Source organism: Gobio gobio (genome assembly GCF_949357685.1).
Source record: "Gobio gobio genome assembly, chromosome: 25".
Lineage (NCBI taxonomy): Eukaryota > Metazoa > Chordata > Actinopteri > Cypriniformes > Gobionidae > Gobio > Gobio gobio.
The window spans coordinates 20,334,493-20,349,830 of NC_137121.1; the positions used below are offsets into that span (position 1 = coordinate 20,334,493).

Sequence of the window (15,338 nt, forward strand, 5' to 3'; positions counted from 1 at the left end):
ATTTGGACCTTCAACCCGTTGGTTGCAATTGAAAACCATTATGTGGAGAAAAATCCTGGAATGTTTTCCTCAAAAAACCTAATTTCTTTTTGACTGAACAAAGAAAGACATGAACATCTTGGATGGGATGGGGGTGAGTAAATTATTAGGAAATTTTCATTTTGAAGTGAACTAATCCTTTAACCCTCTGGTGCTCTTCGGTCATTACTGACCGGAAAACGTTCTGTTTTGAAATTTTAAAAATCACTGCTTCATCGGAATGATATGAAACTTGGTGACTTTTCTAGCTTTAGGTATGTAAACACACACAACAAATTGGGGTCATGATTCGAGCATGCTAATTGGTCGTAAAAAAAAAAGTAGCGTTCATTGTCTTCGGTCATAAATGACCGACCATAGGAAATGAATGGGGAATCGGCAAAAACACAAAAATTCTCTGAATATTCATCAGAATGATATGAAACTTGGTGTCTTTTCTAGCATTAGGTATGTAAACACACAAAAAAAATTGAGGGCATGATTCGAGCATGCTAAGTGGTCATAAAAAAAATACTCCCACTTGTGCTCTTCGATCAAAAATGACAACCATAGAAAATGAATGGGAAATCTGCAAAAACACAAATTCACAGAAAAAAAATCTATATTTCTAACAACAACAAAAAAATCTAAAACTTTATAATAAATAGTCTTTGAGATTTTTTTAAATATATATTCAAATCCATCAACAAAAAAAAAATTCATTAAATGTGTTCAAAAGAGAACTAGGGAATTCTCAAGCCTCTCCATAGAGACCTCTATTGATTACACCCATGGTTGCATGATTTCTTAAATAATTCCAAAAGAGGGCGCTAATCTGCCTTCAAAATTTTTTTTTTTGAAGGCCTAGTTTCTATTTTAACCTGAAATACTGCAATAATTAAAAATAAAATTAAAAAAAAAAAATGTGTATAATTTTCAATGGCAAAAATAGACCATAATTATTGCATAAATATTAAAAAATACCATAAAATCATCTCAAAATACAAAATTAAAAAAGAAAAAATATTATTGAAGAAAAATAATTTGCATCGGTTTTACTGGGGTGGAGGAAGTTTAATTTTTAGGTGTCCGGTCACTTATGACCGGGAAGACAACCAATGCAACCACTAAACGAAGAGCACCAGAGGGTTAAGTCAACAGATCACTTTTTAAAGTGTAATTATTTAAACTTTTTGTGAGAATAAGTTTAATCCTTTGTGATCTCTCATACTGCAAGCCTGACACCATCCCAAACTTTGATTTGTCATATTTATTATATTACAATTATTGTAATTTCAGACTTTTGTGCAGATTGAAAGGTTGAAACCCTGCACTAATTTACAATAAAACGCTTTAATTTGATTCCAAGATATTCATCACTGAGAAACAAAAGCCTGAAGTCAAGACGTCGCATTGCATGCAACAATGAGAGGAATCCTTACAAACATTAGCCAACGGTTTAATGAAGTCAAGGCTTTTGTAGTGCAAACAATCGGTCTTGACGTTATCTGTTGTTGATGCACTGTAACCATCAACTCCAGATGTCCCTTCTCCAGTTTGAAAATCTGGATAAAAGCGGCCAAATCAGCATTGGGTTTCCCACGGAATTTGCTCATTAGTGTTATATAACTGTTAGAAAAAGAGTCTGAGTGCACTTGTCTGTTGTTTTTTTTAATATTACAATTACATAACCGCTACTACATCATGCAAATGTGTCAGAGTAGCAGTCACTAATGTGGCACTCGGACCCAACCGGCAGGTCAAATGTTTGTGTGAGATGGTTTATGGAAAAATCTCAATGTTTACACAGACGCCGATGGGCTGAACCATCCCAGAAGGACTTCAAACTGTGACATCATAAAGGGCACCAAACAATAACAGTCCTGCCTATAAATGGTAAGGCTTTTCTGATTAGTGGTAATAAAACTGGGATTTGGCTCGTAATACATCCACCGCTCAGCGCTATAAAAAAAATACTTTAAAGACGATCAATTCTGTTTGGACACAGGTTGACAGTGTAAACATTGGTGAGGGAATTTGTCTTTTTTTATGAAAGTAGACTTGGGCTCAACGTTTTCCACTCTTGCCTAAGTTCTGGACTACTATGGCTCCATTGTTTATATTGTTACAACATTTCTCGTAATTATATTTTTAGTTTGATGTGGTTTCACCACATCTCTTTAACATCAACATTTGAGTCGCAATTACTAAGGACGCGTGTCAATACATGTGCTCTTTCGGATGGGTTTCTGTAATTTAACTAACTGGAAATGTCCATTGTCTGGATGTGGGCATTACCAAACTGCTTTGAAGGCAACTTAGTCTGATCGGTGGCCATCTTGGTAACACCCCTGGGCAGCTGTTTATTGTCATGCAATCCACCTGAATGGGGAAAGACCAATATCTAAGAACATGTGTGTAAAAATTACATTTAAATAACATATTTTAAATAAGGAATAATGTCTGACAAAGATAACATGCATTATTACATACAAACCATAAGACTTCTCAGAGGATGTCTGAAAAACAGTACTTTTTTGTTTCATAATTGTTAGAGGTTTTGTGAGAAAAATACAGGCTTGTTCAATTCAGACTGGTTTAAACGAAAGAATGAAAGAAACAAACATACCTAGGAAAATAGTCCCATCTGAGTACCTTTAGGCACTCTTTAGAACTACAATGCAGCTCTGAAGCTTCTGTGGCTTGGGAACACATGTCTATGTGTGTGGGGCGTGCTTTATTAGCAGGATGTTGAGACGCTGCTGCCATCATATTTCTCACACATATGCATATCTGCACATGTGAGAAAGGAAATGACATATGCAGAGAATGCATTATGTTCTAGATTAAAGACTGATCGTAACTGTGATGGTTTAAATTAAATGTCAGGGTCAGCCAACACAAATGACTTTGACAAATCACATTCTGCTGCTCAGTTCTGATGCGTTTAAAAAGCTTAAATAATTTTATTTTAACCCAGTTCCTTATTATAATTTTAAGAGATGGAGAAAAAAAGTGCAACCCAAACCTAAACCCCTAACCCAACAATGACTGTAATAACACTAAATTAATATAAATATATAATCTAAAGCTCTATTTGCATGATCTAAGTTGTATGAATTGATCTGAATTGTATGCATGATCTAATACTTGTATGAATTATTACCACTTGTCAAGAAAAGTAGTGCAAGAAATATTATAGATACCAGTTGAAAACAAAATATGCATGAAACAGAGATCGTTTGCTGTTTAAATACAATGGCAATTAAAACATCACAAAAAAGTAAATCAAGTACTTTTATCTGGTTTTGCCATTAAAATCTGAAAATAATTAAACCAAGATACATTTTTTGCGAAGCAACATTGCTAGATATTATTTATGCTGTATCTTTAATACAAGTGCATTTTGTCTTATGACATTAGCATATATTATTGTTTTTAAACTTGTTTATACTTATAAAAAACACAATACACTTTATTCAAGATACATTCTGTGAGTAAGCAAGTATAATGCAGTGTTAAATATATCCGATTAATTTTTTAGACATTTCAACACTTTTTGCATTAAAATACATTTCTTCATAGACACCATTATATATATTGGCTTCTTATCACTCATTATGTTATCATGGGTGAATAATTCATCTAAAAAAATCTCAAGTTTTTATTTGTATGTAAACAGTAATTTCAATAATCATTAACTTTTTAATGAGCAACAATGACAGTATTGAGATAAATATTATTGATAAATTGAGTATATTCTGTGCTGACCGTTCTGCAAAGAGGGTGTTACTTTGTGACTCTCTTTGTTGAGTCTACACAGAGCATCGCCCCTCTCTAAACTTTCAGACTTCTATAAAGGGAGGTGGTCCTCCGGTCCCTGCTGTTTCTTCTCTCTCACTCTCTTCGACACATTGATCAGACCTGCTCACCATACAGGACACAATGTGGCTCGCTGTGTTTTACATATGGGGAAGCCTGTTAGCATTTTCTGTGTGTGACATCTGCCCAGATACCTCAGAGGACGCTGCTTCATGGGTAAAGCTGAAGCCCCTGGAGCACTGCGGGGACGAGGAGAACTTGTGCTCTTATCGGCTCACCCTCCCTCCTCTCTCCATCCAGCTTCCCAGGTCTTTTAGGGAGCTGGAAACAATGGCCAAAGAGCTGCAGAACCTAAAGGAAATGGTGAACCAGCTGAGGAGGGACTGCCAAGAATGCAAGGACAGGCATAGTATTGAAAGGGGTGAATGGAAGGACCACAGCGAAGAAGAGGAAAAAAGAAAAAGTCTAAGGCATAACATCAGCATCAAGGAGACACAAAGTCATGGTGGAGAACAAGTTGTCCGGATCTTCACTTCAACCCTACCGCAAAGAGACACATCAGAAGGTGAAGGAACTGTCAAGAGTACCGTGAAGAGGCTCAATCATCCCATTCTGGAAAGTCAGAGATCAAACATTGATCAGAGGATTGATCTAAACCCAAGCACCACAGATCAGAGGTCTGAGATGAGCAGGGATGTAAAAATATTTAACCCCTCACTTGATGAGACACCAGAGGACATATCTGAGGTCAAACTGGTGGTCTCGCCTACACCTGAGGAAAGGGAACTCAAGTCTAAGCGAAGCGAATTAGTAGAACCTAGAAAAAAGGACAATGTACAATTCGCAACCCATGGGAAACTGCAGCCAAACAATCTAAGGGATGGACGTGTAAAGAACATCACTAGCATCCTGGCGATGAGAAGAAGAGTGCAGAATGTGCCTGATGCGAACAGGTTAGGCAGCATTTCAAGGGATGCTAACACCAAGGCAATGGATTTAAGCACATCAGCTGGGAACAGAAGGGTTGTAAAGTTTCCTGGAGCAGGTGGACCATTGAGGCCAAAGGGATCCTACATAAACAGTAGAGTTGCCAAGGTTAACAATGAAGACAGACTGAAGAACCCTGCTTTGGTGAGGAAGACTAATCCACAAACTAGGGACATGACGGTCAAGACTGAGCCAGATGAGGCTGGATTTTCCCCAGCGAGAAGTGGTGGTATGAGGGAAAAGGAAACAAGTTCTCACATAGCAAACACAAAACCTGGGGCAATCAGTGGACCGATCCCGTCAACAGATGACCAAAACAAACAAGACATCAGTAGGGTTTCTGGTCCCACAACAGATGATGGACATGGGCTGAAAAATGCAAGCCAAGTCACTATACTTAGGGAGGACAATTTGAGAAAGTTAACCAATACTGAGATTACAAAACTTCCAACAAAGCAGAGTAAAGAAAACCAAGGAGATGTGAGTCACAAAGCAACAAATAAGTCATTCTCCAGCATTATGAATCAAGCTGAACAGCCAAACATATTTAAAGAGGAAAAGAAGCATGCGGGACCGATTGAAAGTCTGGTTGTTATTAGTAGCGAGGCAGAGACTAGCTCCAAAGTGGATAGAGAGGACTTGCCTTTCCGAGGCAGACAGGTGGAAAATGAAAAATATCTAAACCCATATGGAGAAACTAATAATGGACAAATTGATTCCACAGTTTTGGATAAAGCTGACAGCACTTTTAATGAAAGGACAGTTAATCCACTGTCACCAGATCTTAAAGATAAGATACAGCCAGGAACTTTCACTGAAGGGCCAAAGGAGGAAATTGGTATTAACTCACTGGGTGAAGGCACTGTGAAAAAGGACATCCCGAGGCACAGCAAAACCATTTTGTTGGAAAAAGATCAAGTGAAGCCTAACCTTGTCCCAACTGTAAAGAGTAAATTGATAGACAGTACAGCGAGTTTGACCAGTACGGTTCAATCACCTGTGGTAGGCCAGGGGACGAGTAGAATTTTAATAACTCCACTCAAAGCTAAAGTTGAAGAGGAACATTCAAAGTATAACAAGGACATCAGCAAGATACCGGAAGTAAGTCAAGACAACATAAGACAACATAAGACAAACCTCCTAAGAAACTCAGAGATACATCCAACAACTGTGATTCCTCCTAGAGGCCCCAAACTAAGACGACCTAATATTATAACCAAAATGTCAGCAAACAGGACTGTTGGAGTACCTTTGAGGTTGTCCATCCCAGTTAGAAGCAGCAATATGGGCAGGAATAATGGCACTGGAATTATAAAACAAAGTTATATAAGGAAGAAGCCAATCTCTGAGACAAACATAAACAGAGGTCTCAAGACAAAGGTAAGCACAGTGACTCAATTCTTCAGGCCCACTGGTGCAACATCTACTGTAGAAAAAGAACAAAAAGAAGAAATCAAACACATCCCACAGGTGACGAGGTCAAACGTATTGGATAAACATCGGTTAAATAACAACAGTACAGTGTCTCAAAATGCAGGTGATGTACAAGATTTGGAAAAGGTTCAAGAAGATAAGTACCAAATTGGAGACAACAGTGAGACTGTGTTGATATCAAACATTGGGAACGCAGAGGATTCTAAAACACAAAGTGGAGCAACAAATTCACATATTGGTGGGAAAGAAAGCAAGACATTTAACTTGGGAACTGCGGATACTAGCAGTCAACCCCCATTTGAAGTGGACAAGACCAGCAGTGGGAAGAAAAGGCCAACTGCATCCACCTTAAAGAAAGAGTTATCTAAGAAACAAGGAACAACTCAATTCACAACCTCGCCAATCTCTTTTACGGACACAGACCATGGCGATGGTACAAAAAACATTCGTACAATTACAAACACGCATGTCGAAATGGCTAAAAATGTCAGTCGGGAAACACCCATAAGCTTTGAAAATATCGGAACAACAAGAGAACTGGAACTTATTCAACTCAATAAAGACCGAGTGGAAGGAAACCCTGGGGAGATAGTATCCAACCCAAACAGTGCAGACACGGCCCAAGGTTATAGTGAAGGGAGTTACACAATTCCAGTTGTTTTGGAAACGCTTACAAATGTTGAAGAAATTAAGGGCTCAAAGCTTTTCTCACTCAGCCCAGAGGACACAGCCGAGGGATTTAAATCACATGCAGTCAGTGGTGAGGTAACAGAGAGAGAGAAAGTTGAGAACAAGATCAACAGCACCTGTCTAAGTGATTGTAAGACTACGTCAACCCAACAGTCTACAACCCAGACCAGGCCTCCATTGGACTATGGAAGAGGTAAGGAATTATTATACCCAACCCATTCGCACTACGAAAACACTCCAGAGTGTTTAGAGTATGGCAGAAGTGCATGTTTATCTGACACAAAACTTACAGTATAGTGGAATAAGTCACTATGACACTTTGTACAGGACTACACTCAAGGTTTCAGGAGAGCGCAAACACATCTCTAAAAATAACTACAGGTAAAAGCAACCCAGATAATCATTTTCTGGAAATAATATAATATGAAAGTATCCTCTAACACAGGCACTTTATCTTGATAGTGTGATAGGATTCCAAAATTCTCCACAGCAAAGATAAGAGGTTTATAGATCATCATCTGAGTAGCAGATGTTGTGGTTTTTGTGAAGAGGACCAGCTGTAGGCGTCTTCTTTTGTCTGATGTATCAGGATGTGGTGTCTTTGTTGAGCTTGAGGAAGGGCTCAAAGTCAAAGACTTTTCAGCAATGCATAATTAATGGATGTAGACTAAGTTCCGTACCATCCTGTGCATAAATTAGCAAAATTTGGCCTCGTTGCCCTTCTTGAAACTATGAATAAATATATCCAGGTGGCCCACATTTTTATGTATTATATTTAACAGTTGCGCATCTCTTAAATTAAACATTAAGTGTTTGCCAAGCGCAGCTTTGTTGTTGGGGTCTAACAAGAAAGACGGAGAGAAAACAATTTCAGTGTATCTTGCTCTGTTTCCGTTTAAAAATTCATATGATCCAGATTTTCAGCTTGAATGTTTATTTTTTTTCAATTTCTATCCAATTGAATCTATTTGCATTGCGCTTTACACAATAAATATGCCTTCAAAGCAGCTTTACAAATAAAAATGCCTTACAGGCTCCTCTAGTTCTCTAGATGACAATGGCAAGGAAGATGTTTAAGTAAATGTAAGCAAGCGGATTTAGGTTGTTTACACATTGTAATAGCATTTTTATCAACAGAGGGTGGGTGAGGTAACCTAAATCTTTTTTATTGCCTACAGAAAAAGGACCTGCACAAGACTGCGCTGATTATACTACAAAATCACGAAGGAATGGTGTATACAGAGTAACGCCGCGGCCGAAAAACAGCATGTTCCCTGTTTTCTGTGACATGGAGTCCTCTGGTGGAGGCTGGACATTGATTCAGCATCGCTTCGACGGCAGCACAAGTTTCAATCGCACCTGGGACGAGTACAAGAACGGATTTGGCAAACTAATAGGGGAGTTTTGGCTTGGCAATGACAAGATTCACTTGCTGACAAAGGCAAAAAACATGTCATTGCGAATAGAAATCGAAGACTTTGAGGGTGTCAGAGAATATGCCCATTATGAACACTTCTATGTGGCCAATGAAAGCCAACAATACCGCCTGTCCATCGGTGGCTACTCCGGTACAGCCGGTAATGCCATGCAGTTTAGTAAGGAATACAATCACGACCAGAAGCTTTTCACCACACCGGACAGAGACAATGACCATTATCCCTCCGGAAACTGCGGGGCCTATTACAGCTCAGGCTGGTGGTTCGATGCATGCATGTCTGCAAACTTAAATGGGATATATTATCAATCAAAGTACAAAGGGGTACGTAATGGGATATTTTGGGGTATGTGGCACAATATTACAATGGAGTATTACCCAACCAATGAGAGACACGCTTTTAAGACTGTTAGAATGATGATAAGACCTAAAAACTATGCAAACTAATATTTACCCCCTAAAAAAACCTACCAATTAAATTAAATTAAGCTATCTTTTGAATTTGTACGACAGAAGTGCTTGAAGTAAATTGCTACTCGTGTTACTGATGTATTAACAGTAAATTGTAACGTCGGAACTGAATAAACAATGACAATGTTTCTGTATCTATGTTGTTTTTTGAACTGTACACATATGCATTAGTATACACAACTGAGCTCTTGTGTTGCTTTAAAAATACTGTATTGCATAAAACCATAATATTTACAGATTCAGCTATTTTGTATATTTTGTTTTTTTTTTGGGCCAATCCATGATTGTTTACATGGATATATTATGCACAATTTATTGTCAGTTTTTTTTAAAAAGAAAATCTTTTAATTTTACCAGCTAAATAAAAGCATTTGTACATTTTCATAGTACCAAGTGTTATTTTTAGGGCTGTCAAAAGATTAATCGCGATTAATCGCATCCAAAATAAAAGTTTGTGTTTACATAATATATGTGTGTGTACTCTGTTAATTATTATTTATATATAAATACACACACACAAGCATGTATATATTTAATAAAAAAATATAATTTTTATATATAAAACATTTATATATATATATTATATAAATGTATATACAGTATATACATGCAAATATTTCTTAAATATATACATGAATGTGTGTGTATTTATTTATAAATAATAATTAACAGAGTACACACACATATATTATGTAAACACAAACTTTTATTTTGGATGCGATTAATCGCGATTAATCTTTTGACAGCCCTAGTTATTTTCAAACATAGGAATTGTTTTTATGTAAATTGTAAAACCCCCGTACATACAATTCTTTCAAATAAGAGAAACTTTCAATTTCAGTTAAAAATTAGGATCTTAATTACTTAAAATTAGCTAATTAATAAATTACAAAAATATCAATAATAAAGCAAGTAATAACACAAATTTCCAATCTCAAGAATAATTGGGTTTCAGCTGAATTTTAACACCTCTGCATGATCCTGTAAACCTCTGTAAATATAACCATGCACTTATGGACTGAACATAGTTGTCATAAAGAAAATAAATGTATAATTTTTTAAAGGATGTTGTTATCACTTTTTATTATTTCCACACTCTGTACAAGAGAAAATTTAATTTCTTAAACATGTATTATGCAAGTTCTGCAATGCAAACATAAGTGTATGATAAAGAAAGACAAATTTATAAATTATACACCATTAGAACATATGTCTTTTCCATTAACAAACCATATTATGATACAGTACTGGTTGAAAAAACAGTGTGTATGCAGCACTTCAACTGTAATTTTTTTTTCCTTTCAAATGTCCATTATGGTATGCCGCTAATGATCTCAGTGTTTCACTAAAATGCAATAAATATTCTGAGCAACATTCACAATCAGTCATTTCTGTCACCTGAGTGGAAACTCACCGAGCCAAAATTCGTAAACCTCCCTGCATCATTGTGAACACGAAACACAGGCTATTCAGCTTCACCCTTGAGCCTGAAAGAAACAAGCAATTCCTGATAAAGAGCTTTAAATAGCTGTACATTCTTATTGTCCGTTATATATTCTCTTCCTTATGAATAACATCTACTTTCAAGATGATTTTATTCCTGAAGAATACAGTAAAGACTTCTCTGCTGGCTTTCAAAGAGTACCGTTCATATGTTCAGTCTCTTCTGAAGTGAAAAACATTGTAGCCCAGCTCCACCATGGCCCCGATGAGCAGCGCCCAGAGAGGGATGCAAACCGAGCTCACCAAGATGTCCATTAGTCGCTCTAATTTGGCACAGAGAGTCAGACAAAATGCCAGTTTAAGCAGCATGGCCACCAGGTACCACACACGCTTCTTCAAGTTCTCCGTCCCGTTGCGAGGGTCGAACCCTGGCTTGCAGCGGCCAGCCATTTTGACAATGATCATGAGGAGGAGAATAAGATCAAAGGTCCAGACAGGAAGGAAGATGAGGAACCAGCTCCAGTTGATCTTCTCGTCTAACTTGAGGACCAGCATGATGAGAAAGATAAGTGTGAAGATCCATGTCAGGAGGACTCTTTGAGCAAGGGACATGTTCATTTGAAACGCTGGCCTAAAGGCACAGCAATAGGCTGATCTGGAAGAGAAAAAAAAAAACGAGTTCAATTTAACGTTACATGCCAAACATTCAGTTAGTTCATCTTGTGGAGTTGCATCTTTCGAGATCAAGTTGGGACATTTAAAATGGATAACAATGTAAAGCTATATTAAAAATAATGATAATTAATATAATTATTCATTAATATATGATTAAATATTAAAACTAATATGCACTTGTTTTTTTTTTCAATCGTCAATAGATGTTACGCTGATAATTTAAGATAGATGTATTAACGTAAATTGCATTTTATGTATTTATTAAGCATTTTCAGCCATATTTGAAAAAAAGGCTATGAGTAGGTTTAATATTAGTGTAACCAAACATCATTCATGATCATAAATACTGCAATGGCCAGTGGTCAACGATTTATTCAAATGTTAAACTGTTTTAGTTACAGTTAGTGTCCCCAAGTTGATTTAACTGCCCACCAGGCTGTAACTTACTTGACATGTAAGACACACAGATGTGCTGTCTCTCTAATAAACGAAAATTTGTTTTATATCATTTATATTTTATCTTAACTGTCCCATACTGACACATTCTCAAAATAAAGGAGCTGTTCATTACTAGCACAAAACTAGCATAGACAGACCGGACTGCTTTTTTTTCTTCCATTGTATGAGGGTTAACCCACGAAAAGAAAAAAACGCATTGGAAAAAAACTTACCAGTAATGAAGACAACCCGGCTGGCCTTTTGGTCAGAAAGATTATTAAAGCCAATATCCTTTTCCCCACTGCTACAGATCATCCGTTTTCAAAACAACTTCTCTTGAAGGACTAAGTTGAAGTGTGGGCAGCGCCACCTACCGGACTGGAGGAAGCGCATCACACAGCCCACATAGTTCACCCGAAAATGAAAACCGTGTCATCATTTATTCAACCTCAAGTTGTTCCAAACCTTTATGGATTTATTTCTTCTGCTGAACACAAAAGAGAATATTTTGAAGAATATTGGTAACCAAACAGTTTACAGGCTCCATTGACTAAAAATACATCTGGTTACCGACATTCTTCAAAATATCCTCTTTTGTGTTCAGCAGAAGAAAGAAATTCATACAGGTTTGTAAATGATTACAGATTTTTCATGTAATTGTATAGCGTTTTTCACAAGACATACTGTGCGACATACAAACTCTTTTTTGAGCTTCAAACTCAGTGGACCCCGTCACTGCCATTACAAAGCTTGGAAGAGCAATGATATTTATTAATATAACTCTGATTGTGTTCATCAGAAAGAAGAATGTCATATACACCTAGGATGGCTTGAGGGTGAGTAAATCATGGGGTCAATTTAATTTTAAAGTGAATACTCCTTTAAATTGATGTATTTTTTGTAATAATTGTTCCAAAATCTTGACCACCCATGCTGGTATATGTCCAGCTGGAAGCTTCTTGTTGGTCAAAGATTGTCTACCAGCTTTCTCCTTTTTTTAAACTTATTTACCTTTTGAAAAAGAAAACACAGCACTGAACTGGAAAATGATTAAAAAAACACTTGAATGGTCGAATTGTAAGAATGTTACTAAAAACACCCTTGATGTCTTTATTCAGCCTCAAGATGGCACTGCTTCACTATTTTGAGTTGTTAAACAGATTCTGCTGGTAGCAAACTGCTCCTAAATCTACCCTTGAAAGAATATACATGAATCATTATCTCAATAAAATATAGGAACTGCACTTTGCTTTGAAGTCACCATGAAATAAAAAAAATGGACAATTCTTGTTTTTTTTATATTAAATATTGCAGTATTTATTATAAATGATTTAGCTGTGCACATAATTTTTTTAATAATGTGCCCTCATAATCTTTAATCAAAATAACTTCCCCCTTCCTCTTCTCTTCTCTGATGTGTTTACTGGCGTGAGGGCGGGACAACCTGTCACTCACATGAGATCGACCAATAGCAAACCACAACCATCCAATCAATTCCCTATGGACAAATCAATTCCCGCCCCACATTTTTTTCTTGTTCGAGAAGCGTTTCACTCAGAAATACGTCACAATAATAGGGGATAAAAGACTATAATAGGGGATAAAAGACTATAACAACAACTGTTTCATGCCAACTATAAATTCAAACCCCTGTAAATGAACCATTTCTCCTTGCTCTTTAATTGCTGTGCTATGAAAGAACAGAAGGTTCTCGTCCCCAGGGTGAAAGAAAACTTTTCAGATTTCTCTCAGGTTGATGTCACACCTGAGATAACCATCAAAAACGACTAATTTCCAATATATTATTACAATCACCTATTTTTAAAAATACCCTTTAGGGTCCAGACAAGAAGGTGCAAGGTGCGCACTGATAGCATACAAAAAGCCACATGCATGCTGAATCAGTTAATGAGCTTATTACCCTTTGCAAATGTCCTGTTGTGGCTGCCATTACTGGGGCCTTAAGGGGATGTCAGCACAAAAGCCAAGTAATAATACAGCGGCTTCTTTGCTCTGTGTTGCTTATCGGTGAAACCACACAACTGCAAGCTGCCTTGAGGCCCTGAGCTGAGGACAGTGTTTTAATTGGGTCAGTCTGAATCTACAGCCTGTTGCCATCACATAAGTGTATAGAGAGATGGAAAAAGCAACCCTCTGCCTTTTTAGGGGGATGCAAAAGGTGTTTCAGCTACACACACACGTCTGGAACACGTCCGCTACTTCATTATGAAGATTTACCGTATTAAACCAATTGTCAATGCCTCATTACCATGATTAGTCAATGTAACGACTATAGTTCCTAAGTGTCAAAGTAATTTTTTGCTATGAAAATTAGAAAATGAAGTAATATTGGAATTAATCTACATGACTTATGATGTTGTACTCGAAATCCTGTTCACTGCTATGGATTACTACGCTGACAGGCGTAATTCTGATTTTATAAGTATTCATTTTTTTCAGCAATATTGTGAAATATTATTACCATTTAAAATAAGATGTTTCTCCAGTATTCGGTGTCACAGATATCATTTTATTATGCTGAATTGGTGCTCAGTTATTATAGGCCCTCAATTATTAATCATGTTTTTTTTGCTACTTAATATTTTTGTAAAAACTGTGATATACTACAGTTCAAAAGTCTTTGAATTTTCTATTCATCATAAAATCTTGTAAAATATGTATCATGATTTCCACCAAAAGATAAAGCAGCAAAAACATTTTTTTTAACACTGATGATAATAACCATGTTGGATAAAGTAGTAATGCATTACAAAATTGTGTTACTCCCTAAAAAGTAACTAATTGCACTACTTAGTTACTTTTTTATGGAAAGTAATGCATTACATTACTTTTGCATTTTTTTTTCTTTTTTTTTTTTCATTCATATGGTTAAATTGATTCATTGAAGGCATTCAGATATTTTATTGTAAATTTAAAAAGTAATGTGTTACTTTACTAAAAAAGTAATCTGATTACATAACTTGCGTTATTTGTAATGCGTTTCTCCAACACTAATAACTGATAATAACTAAGCACCAAATCAGCATATTAGAATGATTTCTGAAGGATCATGTGACACTGAAGAGTAATGGAGTAATGATGCTGAAAATGTAGCTTTGACATAACAGAAATAAATTAGATTTTAAAATATATTAAAATAGAAAACAGTTATATAAATGTGCAGCCTTGGTGAGCATGAGACTTTTCCAAAAACAAAAAATCTTAAAAATGTCAAACTTTTGACTGATAGTTTATATAGTCTTTTCTGGTATTTCTAATAAGAAATGTTATCGTTTTAAAATGACACATCATCATATCTTGGCTCTGAGGGTCGAGAAAAGCGCATTCCTTATCTTGCCTTTGCATAATTTGTCTGTGGAATCTGGTACAACTTTATGCATTGACTTTGGATATAAATATATTTAACTAAAGTAAAGATAGAGTCCTTTATATTCCAGTGCCAAGCACAGCTGCATAGTAAATATTAAAAAAAATCCCTATAGTATTGCCTCACGCATATAACTGAGCTTTGAGAACTTTTAATCTATTTTTGAGTGTATTTTAGTAACAAAGTAAACATTTAATGAATCCAGTTTGGCATTCTAACCTGAACATATGGCATGAACAAAATTCATGGGTCTATGAAAAGGAAATTTAAAGGGACAGTTCACCCAAAAATAACAATTCTTAATTTACTCACCCTCATGTTTTATTTCTTCCATGGAACACAAAAAAATAGATTTTTTTCCCCAAAATGCCCTGTTCTCAGGGTTGCCAACTTTCACGCATTTGGCGTGACACTCACGCTTTCAGGCTCAGTCTCACGCTCTCACGCTGCCCAACTTAATCTCACGCCAAACTGCCAAACCTGCTTTTGATATTAAACAAAGTCTAAGCTTTTAGATTTGTTTAAGATTTAATGCGA

The 15,338-nt window shown here is 36.3% G+C and overlaps 2 protein-coding genes across 2 annotated transcripts; one reads left to right on the forward strand and one right to left on the reverse strand.

The window, feature by feature from the left end:
• Positions 1-3,851: 3,851 nt before the first annotated feature.
• fgl2b (fibrinogen-like 2b) lies at positions 3,852-9,321 on the forward strand. The gene is made up of 2 exons (XM_079808698.1): positions 3,852-7,144; positions 8,130-9,321. The coding sequence occupies exons 1-2, from the start codon at positions 3,964-3,966 to the stop codon at positions 8,831-8,833; spliced, it is 3,885 nt and encodes a 1,294-aa protein (XP_079664824.1). The 5' UTR covers positions 3,852-3,963; the 3' UTR covers positions 8,834-9,321.
• Positions 9,322-9,554: 233 nt separating this feature from the next.
• On the reverse strand, positions 9,555-11,751 carry tmem60 (transmembrane protein 60). The gene is made up of 2 exons (XM_079809377.1): positions 11,647-11,751; positions 9,555-10,955 (listed from the first exon to the last, which is right to left on the reverse strand). The coding sequence occupies exon 2, from the start codon at positions 10,916-10,918 to the stop codon at positions 10,514-10,516; it is 405 nt and encodes a 134-aa protein (XP_079665503.1). The 5' UTR covers positions 10,919-10,955; positions 11,647-11,751; the 3' UTR covers positions 9,555-10,513.
• Positions 11,752-15,338: the final 3,587 nt, after the last annotated feature.